This window comes from Myotis brandtii, unplaced genomic scaffold (genome assembly GCF_000412655.1).
Source record: "Myotis brandtii unplaced genomic scaffold, ASM41265v1 scaffold190, whole genome shotgun sequence".
Classification (NCBI taxonomy): Eukaryota; Metazoa; Chordata; class Mammalia; order Chiroptera; family Vespertilionidae; genus Myotis; species Myotis brandtii.
In genome coordinates, this window is record NW_005357076.1 from 3,695,878 (window position 1) to 3,715,442 (window position 19,565).

Below are 19,565 nucleotides of genomic sequence, written 5' to 3' on the forward strand. Positions count from 1 at the left end.
TTCTTTTAACTATATTCCTGCTTTTCTCCTTTTACTTCTTAAATCAGGCCCTTTAAAATTTCTTATAATACTGGTTTGGTGGTAACAAACTCTTTTAGCTTTTTCTTGTCTGCAAAGCTCTTTATTTCTCCCTCAATTTTATATGATAGCCTTGCTGGGTAAAGTAGTCTTGGTTGTAGGTCCTTGCTTTTCATCACTTTGCATATTTCATGCCAATTCCTTCTGGCCTGAAATGTTTCTGTCGAGAAATCTGCTGACAGTTTTATGAGAGCTCATTTGTAGGTAACTTACTGCTTTTCTCTTGCTGCTTTTAAGAGTCTCTGTCTTTAATTTTTGCCATTTTAATTATGATGTGTCTTGGTGTAGGTCTCTTTGGGTTCCTCTTGTTTGGAACTCTCTGCACCTCCTGGACTTATATGTATGTTTCCTTCACTGGATTAGGAAAGTTTTTGGTCATTATTTCTTCAAATAGGTTCTTAATCCCTGGCTCTTTCTCTTCTCCTTCTTGTATCCCTATGATATGGATATTGTTATGCTTCATGTTGTCCCAAAGTTCCCTTTCACAATCCACATTTAAAAAAAATGTTTTTATTGATTTTAGAGAGAAGAAGGGAGAAGGAGAGATAGAAACATCTATGAGAGAGAAACATTGATTGCTGTCTCCTTCAAACCCCCTACCTGTAACTTGGGCATGTGCCCTGACTGCAAATCGAACCGGTGACCTCGTGTTGCATGGGATGATGCTCAACCAACTGAGCCACACCTACCAGGCTCCCCATTCTTTTAAATTCTTATCTCTTTTTGCTTCTCTGATTGGGTGTTTTTCCTACCTGTCTTCCAAATTGCTGACTTGATCTTCTGCTTCATCCAACCTACTTTTTATTCCTTCCAGTGTATTTTTGATATCAGATAGGGTATTCTTCATTTCTGACTGGTTCGTTTTCATGCTGTTGTAGTTCTCACTATGTTCCAGTCATCTTTATAATTACTACTTTGACCTCTATATCTGATAAATTACTCTTGGCAAACTAAATTTAAAGATCCACTGGATAACCAATGTATTCTGTGAAATATTGATTGGAGCCTCTGACCTGTTTGCCACTGTTTATTACAGTAGAAACTGATGTTCAGTATTACGATACTGAGAATTAGTTTTCAATTTTTACTACAGGTACTTAGGACAATGGATATTAGATGCTACCTCCTTTCCTAAGATGTGTTCTCCCCATATTTATCTCTATTTTAAGTAACAGTAAGAAAAAGGTAGCTGTGATCAGTTGTTTCTCTGTCACTGGATTAGTCACATATACATGCTAGCATGGATTAATTTTAAATCAAATGACTTGATACTAAAGTATGGCCTACCCTGCAATTTCCTGACTCACTTCATTCTTTTTGATAAAATCCTTCAAAAACCACTTTCTTAGATATACTGACTAGAATGGTTTTTATTTAATGGTAGGGGCAAATTTGTTTGCAGCTGGTAATGTGATTTATTTATTCATCCATATGCCTGACATTTACTCAGTAGCAACTCTATGCCAGGCACCATGTTGGGTTCTGGGGATACACTAGTGATTAAGACACATACTACTCTCTTGAAGCTTATATTTTAATTGGGGAGATAAAAACACATAATAAATTAGTAATTAAAATAATAAGATAATTCCAGAGAGTATTAAGTGCTATTAAGGAAAAAGACTATATGTAGCAGTAGAGAATAATAGTGAAAGGATCCATGTTATTTAGGATGATTAGAGAAGAGGTAACTTTTAAGTTGAGGCTAGAGAAAGAGATAGCCATGTAAAGAGTAGATGGAGAACATTCTAGGCAAAGGGAACTCTGTGTGTAAAAGTATCTAAGGCCTGAAAGAAGATCAGTATAGCCAGAGGACCCAAGCAAAGGTAGAGTGGCATGAAATGCACTTGTAAGGATAGAAGGCCATATAGATCCTCTTAGGCCACAATAGGAGCTTAGATTTTTAGTCTAAGTGCAACTATAAGCCACTGAAAGATTGTTAGCTGGGGGGGAGCGGGGGGAAATGAAATAATTCAAGAGAAAGTAAAGTATGGAGATCAGCTAGGAAGCTATTGTAGTAAGTAGAAAACAGGCCTGAGCTAAAGTCCTGGCAAGAAAGTAGATGAATTAGACCTTAAAATTGAATCAAAAGAACTCACTGAAGACTGAACAGAGGAAAAGGAAGCCATCAAGAATGACTCCTAGGTTTCTAGCTTGAGATTTAGGGTGTTTGATGTTCTGTGTATTGTGTCATGCTGCAGGGAACATTTAAAAAGGGCTTAGACATGGCATGAAAACATACATGTTTGTAGAGCCCAGCCATCAAATACTCTTTTGAGAAATAATTACTTCACCTCCAGTATTGCTGAGGAGTCAGTAGATGTGTTTTGTCCTATAAATAAACCTTTATTACTAATTGGACCAAAGGGAAGGCATCTGACCCAAGAGCAAACAACTTAAAGTTCTTCCAGGATCCTACTTAATAATTAAGCTAGCCTAGTATTCTCTTTCAGGAGCCAGAATGGAAAGCAAAGACCAGGAAACTGATTGTGAAGTAGGAAGAAGCAGACATGCAATGCAGCTGAGTAACATTAATGTGTAAGTACTGGAATGAAAATCCATGAATGTCTGCTGTTGGGGTCTCTAGAACTGATTCCAATCTAGAATTACCATATGTCTCCACTCTCAGTGAAAACTTGTTTAGTTGGCTGTTGTTTGAGATTTCTTTTATAATAATGAATCCTTACTATGAAACATTATTTCATTTAACTTGCATAATAACCCAAATGAGGTAGGTACTCATTACCCTCATTTTTACTTAAATAAATGTTTTTATTGATTTCAGAGAGAGGAGAGAGAGACAGAGGCATAGAAACATCAATGATGAGAGAATCATTGATTGGCTGCCTCCTGAATGCCCCCTACTGGGGATCGAGTCCACAACGTGGGCATGTGCCCTGACTGGGAATCGAGTTGTGACTTTCTGGTTCATGGGTTGATGATCAACCAGAACCACACAGGCTAGGCATCCTCATTTTTATAGGTGAGGAAACTGAGGCTTAGAGATGTTAATGGTCCATAGTCCCACAACTAGTTAATGATAGTACCATGACTTTTGACCCACTGTCTCCCTTAATGCTTTGTGCTTCCTTAAAAACAAAAAATCCTTATAAGCTAGATGAAATGGGTTTCTGTTCCTTTTGACCAAAGGAGTCAGATGAAAAGTCTCTTAAAGCCAAAGCATGACTGCCCTACTATATTTTACCCTGCCTTCCATGCCAATAGCTCCTTCACATATTTGTCATTCTTAAGAAAATTGAAGAGAACAAAATAAATGATTGTATTGTGGGGGATTTTGAAATGTGCATATAAAAACAGTATGATGTCTATATATATAAAAGCCTAAGCGACCATTCAACCAGTAGCTATGACGTGCATTGACCACCAGGGGGCAGATGCTCAATGCAGAGGCATGGGAACATGGCACAGACTGATGAATCTCAGAGGGAAGCGGGGAGGGTGGGAAGAGATTAACCAAAGATCTTATATGCATACTAGGGGCCCAGTGCAGGGATTCATGCACCAGTGGGTGCCTCGGCCTGGCCTGCGGGGATTGGGCCAAAACCGGCTCTCTGACATCCTCTGAGGGGTCCCGGATTGCAAGAGGGTGCAGGCCAGGCCAAGGGACCCCACCGCTGCATAAATTCGTGCACTGGGCCTCTAGTATTATAATAATACATCCATATCCTTTCTTTTACCTCTGACTGTCTTTGAATATTTTAATATAGAATAAAGATCCAAATACTACTGTGAAAAAAACAGTTTCCTCCTTTACTTGCTGAAAAATTAAAAGAAAAAGCTCTGGTGGTTCCCTCTTACATAACAAAATTTTACAACTTGCTTGGCTTACATGACATTTGAAAGGCAAAGAAAACCCTCCAATATCTTTCACTGTCCTTTTTAACAGAGTCTGTTACTCATAGGCTGTAGAACTGGTCATCCCTCAGATATCGTTATTTTTATTAGTTATTAAGGCAGGGGCTGGGGCAGTAGTGCAAGAAGGCAAAAGTTTACTGTAAGGCACTGAATAAATATTGTTTACAAGGTTATATTCTTGATTTTAGTCCTAGGTTTCACTTAACTTTGAGAAGATATGAGAAGACTAATTTAAATATAATGATCACACTTATTTTTAATAAATTTTCAGTTTTGCGTTCATCATCATGCGTTTTTCTAGCCATTTGCAAGAGGGCAGATAGTGTTTATTTGAATACCTTTCGTCAAGGTCATTAGCGAAGTCAGTTTCTGTAGAAGGTGAGCAACTCACCTTGTCCGAACCCTTATCTTTTGCACAGCTGTGCATTCACTTTTATCTTTACTATGACGACTAATTTATAGCAGGATAGAGTATTTTAGATTCTTCTTTAATGAAGGAAGGTATTTAAAAACAAGGGTGGCAGTGACACTTTTATGTGTTTGGATCATGTTGTATTACAAAAATATTTAAGTTTAATAAAGATGCTAACCAGCCCTGGCTGGGTGGCTCAGCTGATTAGAATGTCATCCGATACACCAAAAGGTTTTGGGTTAGATTCTGGTCAGAGCACATACCTAGCTGTTGTGGGTTCGATTCCCCGCTGGGGCATGTTTTGGAGGCAACTGATCGATGTTTCTCTCTCACATCGATGTTTCTCTCTCTCTTTCAAAATTTATAAAAACACATCTTCAGATAAGAATTAAAAAAGAAAAAAGATGTTTACCAGATTTTTTTTCTACAAAGACGTGTTTTAAATATTTTATAATTGCTTTACTACTTCCCTGAAATTGATTTTTCAGAAAAAGCATGTACTGCTGCTGGTACGAGTACAAGATCACCGTCTCTTTACCTGGTGTTTTAGTGTTGGCCTAATTACTGAGTGAGAGTCTGAAAAGCCTTTACCCATAAATTCATATACTTAACAAGTCACAACCTTGAAATCTTGCTCTACCTGAAAGCACCATTAAAAGTGCTTGACTATTATAACTAGAGGAAATTTTTAATAAAAGCTAATTAAGCTACAAAACTCCCAAGTGGTTAACTGATTTTAGGGGCTAAATTTCTGGTACTTCTAATTATCCCTGATGGCTTTACTTAGTGTTTCACAACCATGACAGATGACAGTGAAAAACTGCAGCGAAATTCATCCACCCTGACACTGCTAACCACCGGCTTCTCCCTCTCCGAGTAAAATCAATACTCTGTTTGAGTAAACACGTTTACAGCTTTATTAGGATGTCTTGCTTGTTCTGTAACAGCTACTTGAAGCTGTGGTAACAAATCGACTCAACTCAGTTAAACCTAGAGAGCTGGGTAAGAGGCCCATCGATAAGGTTGTTATAAAAATAAACTGCAGGAGATCAGAAAGCTGGAGCAAACAGTCTGGTAAATGTCAATATTTTCCCTTACAGAGGATGACAAAAACAGTGAGATCATGTGCAAAGTCTTTTTTCCTCTTAAAAATGTTTCTTGTTTCACTGGATAAAGCATTTCTACTTTTTGTGCACAATTCTTCTGAGTTAAATTTTTGCTTCCTAATTCCCATGTGCATCTGGAACAGGAAGCTGGTGTAAATACTTGCTATGTTTCCTGCCATTTCAGATTATTTTCCTTCATATTTAGAGGCTTATGTTGGTCTTCACTGACTTTATAAAATGACCTATTCAAATTATCTGGAATGCTTGGGGTGGTTCAATCTTACCTGCTTTTATTAATGAAACAAAACATTTTGTCATCTGCAGTGGGAGGTCATTTCAATGCAGTGTTCACTCTTGCTATAATAGCTGTGAGACCTGATGTTGTATCTTCCAAATTCGCCTTCCATACTGAAGCATTTTACAAGGGCAAACTGTTAGCTTCGGACAGGCTGCACAACCTCTTGACTAGTGGTAGTACATAAAAATACCTGCTACCTATTAGGAGCAAACCTCCATGGTGTCTATAGCTCTACCAAATAAGAACTCATATACCCTCTTTTAGATGTTCACAGGTTGCTCAAAGAACTAACATCTGGCAGGAAATTCCCACTTCAATTTGGCTAGCTTAGACTACCCAGATGTGACAAAGTAATGGTCTCACCTCCACTCCCCCTGCTGAAAAGTTCTCAGATGTAAACTTGTTTTTCACATCCTATGTAGTCTAGTTAGTAAAACTTTGTTTTGTTTTGTTTCATATTGACTACCAACAAGTCATGAATTTCAAGTAACAACTCATGACCCATATGTTAAACAACACAGATTTTTCTGGAAAAAGGAAATCAACAAACATTAAATTCTGAGATAACTTAAAAAGCTACTGTGCCTGCCAGGGTAAGGTCTGACCTAGCAGGCATTTGCATAATGAAAACCAAAGCCTAAGTGGTGTCAGATGGTGCAGTGACTGACATGGACAGGAAGTCAATTCAGAGCAAAGGTTCCTCTGCAATAACAGCTCAGCCCAACACACCTCCCACACAAAGTGAGCGACTGGGCCACACGGTGTAATGTACGAGTGTAGGTAGGTGCTCAGTGCGATAACTATGAGGATAACTTATTTCCTCTTTCTGGGGTTGAAAATGGAAACCTGTGAATTAAAAAAAAAAATCAAAGAATCTTTTAAATGCCCCTAATTCAGGAAAGAAGCTCTTGCAGAGTATCCATAAGCACGGTTTTACTCATAGAGATAAGGTTTCCTTCCACGCCAACTCCTTCCAAAATACTGCTGTAAAGATCATTCCTCCTTGTGGAACAAAAATGTACAAGATCAGGTTAGCATTCTGATTTTAAACCTAATGTGTGATCTCTTGAAGTGGTTCCCAAAATAAAATTTTAGCATATGCTTCTGTTTATTGTTAAAGCAAAACATCTTGGATACCCACATGTCAAGAAAAACTACATCAAAGGCTTCTATCCATTTGGGATATTGACTCTTGACTTATATAATTCCAAGAGGCCTATATAAAAGACTGCTTAACTGACAACCTTCATTTGGGTTATGAACATGTGTAATTACTGGCTCATGAATTAATGAGCCGGGAGATCTGGCTTCTCCTATGGAGTATTTGCCATTGGCTCTCATTCTTTGGGCCTCGTTTTCCTCATCTATCAAATGGGGCTTTTTAACAGAGCGTGGTTTCATGCCTAACATTAACCCATCCCAGGAGTCGCTTCATGAGCCATCAAATAAAATGTGGATACGGCCATATGGGGATTTGTTTAATCTCATTTCATGCTGATTCAGATAAGACCTCATTTGAACACAGTTTCATTACTGAAAACAGTTTGAAAACGTGAAAAACTGAAAATATGATCTTTAAAAATACTCACTTTCGGCACTGACATTTTAAGCAATATGTTAAAGACCCATCGATACAAAGTCTTAGCTGCTGGATAAAGGAGATGATAGTAAGCTTATTTATGTGAGCTTATTTATGTCTTAATTCATTAGCAAGATAACAAATTTTGTTAATATTTACCTCAATTCAAAAGCCTGTACTTTATCAACTGACAACTCCTGACAGCAGGGTGGTTCTAAAATTTTAAGAGCATTTGATGACAGAAACTGATTTTAATTTGTCATCTATTTCATGGGCTGGAAATATACACATCTTAACTCTATAAAATGTCAATGATAGCTGTATAATTAAAGGCAAAATAAATTAAGAGCCTGTGTTTACGCCCCATATTTGGGAATTCATATATCTGAAGTGAAAATAGGTATGAATTTAGTAATCGTGTTGCTAATTTTCATTTGTTTTATTTAGACCTCTGTTGATAGCAAGCAGCCTTACAACATCAGAAGTTACATCTCATACAAATTTTTATGTAGTTTTGAAAATTGTTTCTAATGACTACTTATCATGGCTAAGACTCTGCTAGGTCCCAAGGTTGGCAAGGCTATGCATCAGCATTACCAACATGAGATTTTATTTTTTGATTACATGAATTACAAAGCCAATAAAGATATACTATAACAAATATTTATTTATTTTTTAAATATATTTTATTGATTATTCACAGAGAGGAAGGGACTGGGATAGAGAGTTAGAAACACTGATGAGAGAGAAACATCGATCAGCTGCCTCCTGCACACCCCCAACTGGGGATGTGACCGCAACCAAGGTACATGCCCTTGACCGGAATCGAACCTGGGACCTTTTAGTCCACAGGCCGACGCTCTATCCACTGAGCCAAACCGGTTAGGGCTACTATAACAAATTTAAACATCACTTAGACAAAATTAAACTTGAATACATTTAGCTTTATGAAAACTTACTATATTGCTACCTATTTTCATTTCGCTATTAATGATTGATTAAATTTGTTAGGTCAGAGATTGGTACCAGTCTACACACTAGTGTTTAAAAAACCACTTTGGCTATTTCAATATACTAATGGAATGCAGTAACAAAATGATTAGGGGTAAGAACTCTTGGGTCAAACTTTGAGTTTGAATCCTGGCTTTCACTGTGACCTTGGGCAAATTACTTGATCTTCAAACCTCTGAGACCAGAGGAACTGTCCAGCTGAGCCTAGGCCCAGATGCCAATCCCAGATTTGTGAAGCTAAATAAACAGTTGTTGTTTTAGATTAAGTTTTTGGGGGTGCTGATATGCAGCAAAAGCTAATTGATACATGTTGTATGAATCAGACAGATATGGTAGGTAAAACTGACTCAATCCATATAATAGCAACTGGGATCACTATTGGATTATAATTAGTTCCATTTGACTTACAAATATTCTAGGCCAGAAAACTGATGCACACATATTTTGTCATGTCTAAGAAAGTTAACTTCAGAAATTTTGCTTATGACATTTCCTCTGGCCCTCTGCAAATAAATAAAATTTTATAAATATCAACACTGTTTTCTTAGAATAAACTTTCAAAATTATATTCAAATATAGGAACATAAGGTTCATATTTGAGCTTGGGGGTTTGATAACCTAGTGTCTCTGTCTTATCCAAATCTCCAGAAGATAAAGTCCTTTGGATTCCATTACCTGTTTATAACTGCATCTAGATGGAGGCCACCCAGGGTACTAGATCTCTGAGAGAACATTTCATGCTTGTGAGATATTCCAGACTTCACCCTAAAATCATCCTGTATTCCAGGTGAATCAATGTTATTTCTCTTTTCTGTCATGGCTTGGGAATCAACTGTGCCTCTTTTAACTAATATGGGCTTAAGTACTCTTAGGCAGGGTTCTTGAAATGTGGTTCTCCTCCTACGTCAGCTTATCTACATCTCTGAGTGTGTAACACTAGAGTAGCCTATCATAAAGTGTCCTGTGACTGTGCAAGGTGTGAGCCCCCATTCCCTTTCCCCCTGCATGAACTTGAGCTACTGTCTGTGGTAAATTTCATATTCCTAATGACCAATTCAATTCTATACTTCATTTGATGGTTTTAAGGAAAAGTGCTGCTTAAGAAATAAAACACCAAGATGTCCTACTAGAGTTAAAAGATGAAAGGTTATTGTGGCTCTGGGTGGGGTAGGGGTGTGCAGATCTAACCTCAGTTATCAGCAGGTAAGTTCTCTACATACAGTGGGCCATATCAAGGTTTTGGTTTTTTAAGCAAAGAAGTGTGAGAAATGATATATTTAATTTTCTACTCTTCTGAGTCTAACAGCAAAGGAAGAAGGTGGTGCAGAAAAATAAATCATAAGAATTCTGCATCACTTCTTTGCATAGCGCAATGAAGCAGCAATTACGAAGAATGGGAAAGTAAGCTAAAAGTGTTTGGGAACAAACAAAGTGAGAATAGGAAATATGAAGATAATTTAAAGAATCTCAATGGCTGCCAGAAGTATAGGCAGGTGCTACATGGAAAGGAAATAGCATCCCTGTTCTGGAAACTTAAATCTTTTTTTCCTTTTTTAACCAAAATTCTTTTCTGAACATTAATTAGAAAGTGAAATTAGTGCTCCCTTTTATTAGATGGGAAATAGAATAATTACTTACATTGTGATTGCTATGTGGCTTTAAGAGTCATATGCATATTGTAGGTAATATCTTTAGGGTAATATACTTTCTCTGCTAAAGTTATGAGAAATTTAAAAATAAAAAGTATTAGAGGCAGCACAGTTACCTGACCATCCTTCAAAATACTAAACTGTGCTAAGCTATGTAGGGCTCTTAACCACATTTAATGAAGCTTTAAAAAACCCCACACATTTCTATTGATTTCAGAGAGGAAGGGAGAGGAGAGAGAGATAGAAACATCAATGATGAGAGAGAATCATTGATCAGCTGCCTCCTGCATGCCTGGTACTGGGGATCGAGCCTGTAATCTGGCCATGTGCCCTGACCGGGAATTGAACCGTGACCTCCTGGTTCATAGGCTGATGCTCAACCACTGAGCAACACTAGCAGGGCTAATGAAGCTTTTTTAATTCTAAGAATGTTGGTCCTTAGGTAAGGTCTCTAGTCATTTTTCTGAGTTATATCTATGTGCCTGGCAAAGGCATACTCATTTTTAGTCTAAAGATAATTTGTAGGTCTAGACCATATTTTTACAACTGCCATAAAATATTCGACTAAATCATTAGATTAACATAAGTTCATATTGACAGCCTACTGGAAACATATTGTTAGGTCTCCTTTCATGTACTTGTTATGATTTTTTCCCTCAGTTTCACTTACTGGGAAGACACGGGGGAAGAGATTTCATCAGGAACAATGACAGTGCCTGTCACAAAATGTTCTCAATGTTTCCATTTGTTACTATGGCAGTGACAAAGAGGGTTCCAAATGAAAGGGCAGACCTGCTGTGACTAAGCGCAACAGGACAACGGGAAGAAATTTCCTCCTGACCTGGGAAATTAGGAAATCGTACTTAGAGATTATAGAATTGTCTCCATTTCCAAGGGTACAATTGTAGCACTTGGGCTTTTGAGGGAGAATGTGAAAAGGGTAGTTCCATGAGAGCTGGCTAGTGACAAATAAAGGGCAAATGTGACAAAGTGCTTCAGAACCCCAAATAGATAGAACAAGGAGGTGTGCTTGTAGAGGCTGAAGGATTTGTCACTGTCACTAAACCCTTGAGATGGAACTATGAATTCAACTTATATACATTTGGGGTATTCATTTTTAAATTATACATGAAAACCTATGATGTAGCCATATATATTTTATGTGGCTAATAGGAACACATGGTACTCTGGTACTGAGATATGTAATTAGCACAAGGTAGGTGAGGGGATGCTTTATCTAAGAAGTTAAATTTGAGAATGATATATTGTTATGCAAAGTCACAAAAGACAGAAACACTCTTAAGCCAGCAAAAATTGAAAGTAATAGGAGCATATATTAACTATCTAAAGATGGAATGTGTCACTCAGAAAGGAGATCTATATATATAAAAGGCTAATATGCAATGTGTCCCCTCAGGAGTTCGACCAGGAGACCAGGAGTTTGATTGCTTGCTATGACGTGTGCTGACCACCAGGGGGCAGCACAGAACATGGCGGGCAACCAGTGTCGGTGGGGCGCTGAGGGAGCGAGGGAAGGAGGAGGCAGGGAGGCAGGGAATCTGATCGGCCCTGATCTCTGGCCAGGCCTAGGGACCCTACCTGCGCATGAATTTCATGCACTGGGCTTCTAGTATAATAATAATCAGGCAAGAAAACAAAGAAAAAGGAACTACACAGTAAATGTAAAACTTGTCATTGCCTCTCCATTCATTTGCAAGGTAGAGGAGTTTGCTCCCACGGCTGGATTATTTCAAATCCTAGCAGAAAGGAGTTCCTTGGTGTAGAGATGGGAGTAGGGGTTTTTAGCCAATGGATTTTTCTGTATTTTAAACTAACAATACCTCCTTTATTGTAAGATGGATGTATTGGCCTGGTGCTACTAAACAGATGATTCATATAACTTCTTATATGCTGACCAAGCAAGTTTATGATCTGGCTTTCTGGATCTCTGTAGTGCAATCAATTCTATTGCTTAGGAAAAGCTCCTGGTTCAAACTCACCAGGGACTACAGTCCTTCGATTCCCTACCCTTTCTCCTCTCTTTTTTGCAACAATCTTACCCTACAGTCCTGAGAATCCCATCAGATAACAAAAGCTCCTGTTCAATAAATAAAGTCATCTATTCAGATGAGAGGAAGTTTCTCTCTGGCAAAACCAGCTTTTGTTAGTAGGGCTGGTCTGTGGTGCTCTATCCTAATGAGATGTCCCTAAAAGTGCAGTGAGTAAGAGCACTGCCTCTGGGGCCAGATGCCTGGTGTGAATCCTGATTCTGCTACTTTCTAGCTATGAGACTTTAGGCAAGTTACCTAACCCCTATATGTCTCAGTTTTCTCATCAATAAAATGAACTGCCAGGAGCTTTTATGAACATTATATGAGTTAATATATGTAAAGTGCTTAAGGTATGAATTGGCTCATAGATGCTATATAAATTTATCTATTGCTATACAGCTTGACTTACATAGAGTGTGCTGAACATGTTGACATAAGTATTCCATTGCCAAAATGACAGCATATTCATCTCATTGCATGACTCAGTCTTTCAAGATCTCATTATCATGGGAACTGATCAGAGTAGAGTTAAAGGGAGAAAAAATGGCTCCCTAATTGAGGAACCAGCAGTAGTACCAGCCTGCCTTCTTCTTTGTCTGTACTGATTCCAGCAATGTGTAGTGAAATGCAGTGTTTGGATCCAGGGTATGATGAAAGTGAATAGAGTGAGGAAGCTGTCATGTCTTTAAAAGGGGTTAGCAAACTACAGACTGAAGGCCAAATCCAGCCTGTGGCCGGTTTTTGTACAGCTAAGGAAGGTTTTTACATTTTAGTGTAAAAAGAAAAAAAGAAAACAGAAAATAAGCAATCAAGCAAACAGAACAAGAAAACTATGCAACGCAGCCTGTATATGGCTTGCAAAGCCTAAAATTTTCACTATGTGGTCCTTTACAAAAAGTTCCGCACTCTTCCCTCTTTATTTACCTCACTGTACCCTGACAGTAAATATATAATGAAGCTAGGCAAGTAGAATAAGATAAAAAAGAGGCTGAAAATCCTTAACAAAGAACCCAAGTGCTTTGCTGAGGCAGTCCATGCATCACCTTAAGCACAATACAAATGGGGAGCTAGCTGTTCTGCATCAGTATCCTAAGAATGATTTCTCTCTCCCTCAAAAAGTCTCTGTTCTTCCCTACTACTGGAAGCACTACAGGTAACCAGGGGTCTGGAAGGGAATCTGGTGTTGCAGAGCCAGATAGCCCAGAGCCCCATTAGGTTACCATCATTTACCCTCCGAAATATAAAAATAGAGAACACTTAAAGTTTTAAATATTTTACTTAAAAAGGCTACATGGAGACAAGTTTAAAAGTTTCTGTACTAAGATTCCTGTTTTAAGCAATTTCTAACCAGGAAATCAATAGTGTTTCCTTAATGTGTTACAGAAGTTGGCCCAATTCTGGATGAGATATTTTTAGCCTGCATGGAGTTACAGCTCTGAAGCAGTATGGAATAGAAAAAAATAGCTGCAAAATACTCTAATCAATGATGAAGCCTTTCAAAGCAAAGAAAAGAGCATGGGGCATGCTACCAGTCTAATGGTTAACTGCTCATTTAAGACTAAGCATGAATAGCTTCAAAGAAGAAAATATGAAATATTTATGGTGCTACAAAAGACCATTAAAATACATACATACATACATATATATGTATTTTGAACGATACTGAGTTAAAACCACCACACAATCTTAAATGTTTACCATGATTCAAATTATTTTTCAAGAGAAGAAGGACAATGGTCAGCTCCATTTGCCTTTTTTTTCCTTGTCATGCTTGATGGTATGAGAAGTAAACAGATCAGGAGGCACTCTTGTGGGTTATCATTCTAAAATCTACAGCTTTACACACACCATAACCTAGCTTACCTACACTTAACTAGAAGGAGTTTAGATGTATCAAAAGAACCTTTGAACCAGATTTTAGATCAATCTAAGTAATGAAGCCAAGAATCTCCTAATTATCTTGATCTTGTTTTTGAGTACTCATTTCAAAAATAATATGGTCTTTATAAATGGTCTTTATAAATGGTCCCAGTTCTTGCTAAGCCTGAACCAGACAAATATTTAACTCTTCCTAATAAGATAAACATCCAACTATTATGTTAGAAACACATGTTAACCAAATAATATAATCCTTAGCTATTAGCAGCATACTGTTTAATATTTATCACAATTTGTCTTAAAGAACAACAATGTGTTAACATTTAAGCCCAAAGGGCTATGAATACACTACACACTGTACTTGATGCAGCTTGTTTGTGCAATATTCTGACAGACACAATTAATCTTGTGAAAATGACTAGGGGATAGCACAATAGTAAATTATATTTAAGTCAAAAATACATATTTTCCCTGTAGTAAAATACCTTCTTAATACTTACAGTGATAGTAGCATATGGAAAGAACATTAGGAGTTAATTATTTAAAAGAAGAAATTAAAAGCTATTAAATTCATAAATCTTGGCTATCTGGTAGAGACAAGGGTTAAGGAAATGTTTAACTTATAAGTATAAAATAAATGAGTCGGTACCTCCAACAAATGCATCTCCGGCTCCATTGGTATCAATAATTTCTTCCTGGTCCTGATCCAAGACAGCAAAAGCGGTGACTTCACTTTCTGCAATTAGAGCCAGAGAAAGGCAGACTGACTTCTCTTTGTAATACTCAATATACAAACTCACCCATTAGAGCTGAAGCTCCTTCATCATTCATCTTTCAAAGAGACATGAGCTCCAGGCTGTATGTGAGCACTCAGGAACCAAGGTGCAAAGGCATCTGTAAGCAGGGCTTTTTGGGTAATTTTTAGCATACAGATGGATTTTTGTTCAGAGTTATACCTAGGTGGTTCATTTTTGGGGGAACGACTGTATGTGGTAACAGTACCTTTATGGACAGTGCAAATTCTTGAACAGAAACGATAAGCTAAAGGAAGTGTTTATAAGGACTGGATCATGGATCTCTAATAAAGCTTCAAGCTTGACTGCATTCTGGGAAGTGAAATCCTGGATACAGTAAAGGGCTATAAATTTTAAAAGTAGAAATAATGATTCCTCTTGGGTGTTTCTTTACAGAAAATCACAACAGCACAATAAAAATGCAACTATTATTCTATTATAATACTTCATGCCAAGGTCAAGGGTTACTGATTTTTTTTTTTTTGGCTTATTACAATAACCTAACCTGGTTATGCTTTAGTATGGAGTCACTATTTCCTTTAAACTATATGTCAACTAGCAAAAGGGAAAGCTGCCACTGAATGTATGGGCAGAACAACTCAATGGGTTCCCTCTCTCTTTTTTTAATCCTCACCCAAGGATATGTTTATTGGTTTTAGAGAGAGAGGGAAAGAGAAACATTGAGATGAGAGAAATATCAATCAGTTACCTCCTGTATGTGGCCTGACTGGGGATCAAACCTGCACCATGGGTTTGTACCCTGACCAAAATCGAACCCGCAACCTTTTTGGTGTATAGGACAATGAACCAACCAACTGAGCCACCAGGACACAATGGGCTCTTGTCTCACAGCAGTCTGGACCAGGGCTTGGTTGATTTGACTACAGAGTAACCTAATACAGTACTTTAAACTTGGCACATGACAATGGAATGAAGTTATTTGTGATGAAATCTGGCCCAGAGGACATCTGCAAAAGATTGTATAGTGCTCTTTATTGGGGGCTGGAACTTCTGAAATCACAAATTTGCATCCCTATGGGGACAATGTGGTCAAAGACTTGTAAACTTCAGTCTCACCTAAGATCAAGAGAGAAGGGAAAAGGAGATCTTGAGAACCTTAAGGTCTTAGTAAAGAACTTAAAATCACAAACAAACAAACACCATGTTCTGTCTGCCTTCTGGTACCTGAAGCTAATAAATACTTTCAATAATAGGTAAACATAGATTTGAAAATGCAAAAAAAGATCCTCTTGGAAAGACTGATAGTCAAGAAGGGCTCATTCACTTAGTGGTCCCTTTTGACCACATGGCTGTAGGTGCTAAGAAGACCCCATACCAGAAGCATCTACTTAAACTCTGAATAACTAACTTTCCACACGCTGTAACACCAGAACCTACATGGCAGTTAACAAGATTTTGATTAATTGGAAGTTAAGGCATAGTTACCTAGGATTAAAATTCTAGGGAGCATGCAGGACATACTGTTACACAGGGAAAAAAAGATGTAAGCAGACTTTATTGAAATAATTAGGAAAGGGCTAAGTCTGATTTAGGAAAAGGTCTGTACCATAAATATTTATAAAGAAATCTAGTTTTATTACTTCCAAGTACAAGTCATACTATAAAGGGAATTAACAACTATAAACTAAGAACAAACAAGCACTAAATAAGTAAAACGAGCTAAGTTAATAACACCATTGCCATTTATAATAGGGTTACATTACATAATAATATAACATGTCTATAAAACATTTTAGGTAATATAAGAATTAATTACTGGATTACAGATTTGAAAATAATTATATATAAATGGTAAGTAAGCCACAATTAGACATAACTCCTCGAGTTCTTTGTTTGAAAAAGTTATTGCTTTTTGGTTGGATAAATCCTTACTTCTGAATAGAACCTAATTCCCAAAAGAGATTATTTTGAACTTTGTTCTTAGAATCATGACTTCTTGGTCTAAACCACTGAAAGTTCTGAGTGCAGTGTTACTATGCGGGTTTTCCTGGATGTATGTGAAGAACCTTGAGATGCTTTATTTTCACGGATCATATGAAGTTCAATTTCCTGAAACGTAAGGTAGAATTATTTTCTTCCTTTATTAATACAAGCTAATATAAGAATATCAAGAATGTAAAAGAGATGTCCTAAATCAGTATAGACACAGTCCACTCTCTATTATTCTGTATCTGGAGAGTGATATTATGAGAACTCCTTTCAAAATAATGACCATGAACATTTGCAAGATCCTAAAATGTGTTGTAAATAATTAAAAAAAGGATTAAACAATGTTCAATAATATACTTTAAAAATATATTTCTATTGATTTCAGAGAGGAAGGGAGAGGGAAAAAGAGATAGAAATATCAATGATGAGAGAGAATCATGGATTACTTGCTGCCCACACGCCCCACGACTGGGGAGCGAGCCCACAAAGTGGGCTTGTGCCCCGACCGCAAATCGCATCGTGACCTTCTGGTTCATAGGTTGATACTCAACCACTGAGCCATGCCAGCTAGGCAAATGTTCAACAATATTTAAGTTCAATTATATTTTTGGTACATTCTTATTTTTTTTGAAATGTGGTGAGTGGGTTTACAGGGCTATCAAAAAAGAACCTCACACAATTAACCAAATAGTATTCATGAGCATGACCTATTCCATAGCCTTCTAGACAATTTACTATATAAGCATATGAAGTACCTCACTAAATCTTAAGACACACTGATAGGAATGGGCATTAGTCAGTCAATGAGGCCCAGGTCTCTCATTAGGACTTAGCTTCTTAGGTATTACTAGTAAATGGGCCTGAAATAGCTGTGGGATCAAGTAGCAAAATTATCTTTTTGTCCTAATTATAGAAAAATGACAGTTTTGATGAAGTACTTCTACTTGAGAGATTAAGGTAAGTCAGAGCCATTGTTTCTCAATTCTAACCAAACTTTTTTGTAAAGTGAGAAGAAAAAGGTTTGGGCATGATGAATCATGAGCTACCCCAATCAGACAGGAAACAAACACTAACAATTCAGATTTGTTTGATGTCATTTATAAGATAAGACCCTCAGGGTTTGAATGATATTTAGCTTATTTAAAATACAAAATAGTAAAATTCAAATATTTTCCAGACAGTTTATACAAACAAATAATTTACTTTTCACTTGACTATGATATAAGCTCCACTTCTATGACTTAAGAGGCCAGACTGGCTAGAATCAAAACTCCTCACACATCTGTAATGCTGTGCCCATTATAGTAGAGATGGTTAGTTCATACAAATGACAATCTACACCAGTGATGGCGAACCTATGACACGTGTGTCAGAGGTGACACGTGAACTCATTTTTTTGGTTGATTTTTCTTTGTTAAATGGCATTTAAATATATAAAATAAATATCAAAAAATTTCTGTATGTGACATGGCACCAGAGTTAAGTTAGGGTTTTTCAAAATGCTGACACGCCGAGCTCAAAAGGTTCACCATCACTGATCTACACTAATAAAAGAGAAAGATGCAAACTGACTGTCCCTCTGTGATGTCCACCAGCCAATCAGGAGTGAGTATGCAAATTAACCCAACAAAGATGGCCGGTTAATTTGCATACGCAGGCGCTGAGTGGCCAGGGGCGGGGCAGCCACTTGCGCACATGCTGGTGCCAAGCAGCCTGGGTCCTGGGGATGGGTGTCCTCGGGACCCAGGCTGCTCTGAGCCTGTAGGCCCACGTGTAGGCCCAAAGCAGCCGGGGTCCTGGAACACCCCCAGCCACTCCAGGCCTACGCTCACAGGCGCCGAGTGGCCGAGGGCGGGGCAGGAACATCCCCAGGACCCAGGTGCTCTGAGCTGGTGCACATGCAAGCGGCCGGGGGCGGGGTGGGAACGTCCCCCACAGCAAGCGAGCAGATAGCAGGTCGCTGCTTGCCACTGGCATGGCAGCGAGGGGCAAGCAGTCCCCCGCAGGCCCCCACAGAGAGCAGACAGCAGGGCCCTGCTTGCCCCTCGCCCCGGCGGCGAAGGGCAAGCAGGCTCCCACAGAGAGCAGACACCAGGGCCTGCGATGGTGTCAAGCAGGCAGGTCCGCCGAGAGCAGAGAACCACGGGGAGCAGGCCTAAGCCGTCAGTAGGACATCCCCTGAGGGCTCCCAGATTGGAGAGGGTGCAGGTCGGGCAGAGGGACCCCCCCCTCCTGTGCATGAATTTGTGCACCAGGCCCCTAGTATCGAAATAAAAATAAAATAAAAAATTCAGTCGCTCAGTGCCAAAGAGATAGATTGAATGTTTCTGTAGCCTTATCCCTCCTAAATTAACTATATATTTTAGTACTGTGGACACACAACCTCATGATAATTAATATCCTTAGGAAATTAATTGTTAATTACTTGTTACTGTTTTGTTGATGTCACCTCTAAATTGTAGGGAAGATATAATTGAAGAGGATACATAGCAGGATGAGAGGCTGGTAGGCAGGTGTTTTTAACCTTAAGGTAGACTGCAGTCACCACCTCTGCCACTGCCGCAAGGCATGGAAAAGACAGAAAAATTATGGCAAAAATTCCACCAGAACATGAAAACCATGACCAGGTAAAAACCAGAAGTCTTAAGATTCTTTAAAGAGGCTCCTGCACCTTGGCCATTCCTTATACTGAGGTAATTTCCAGAATACTAATGTTTTTGTTTGCTTGTTTTCTATCATCCTTTTATTTGGAGATCATTATAAACTATCAGAAAAATGTGGAGAAAAATAATCCATAGGAAAAAAAAAATCCATAGAACTACTCCATAATGTTTATCTAAATTTACCAGTTTTTAGCAATTCCCCACATTTTCTTTATTGTTC

General features: G+C 38.2%; 1 protein-coding gene and 1 long non-coding RNA gene across 2 annotated transcripts in view; both read right to left on the reverse strand.

The window, feature by feature from the left end:
* Window positions 1–19,565, reverse strand: part of ADK (adenosine kinase) — a 470,150-nt gene that overhangs the window by 20,148 nt on the left and 430,437 nt on the right. Inside the window, exon 10 of the mRNA XM_005864654.2 lies at window positions 14,588–14,674. Coding sequence (XP_005864716.1) covers window positions 14,588–14,674 — 87 coding nt within the window. The remainder of the gene's footprint in view (window positions 1–14,587; window positions 14,675–19,565) is intronic.
* Window positions 5,747–7,708, reverse strand: LOC106725816. The gene is made up of 3 exons (XR_001361799.1): window positions 7,509–7,708; window positions 7,360–7,418; window positions 5,747–5,880 (listed from the first exon to the last, which is right to left on the reverse strand). It is a non-coding gene; the product is annotated as an uncharacterized LOC106725816 (long non-coding RNA).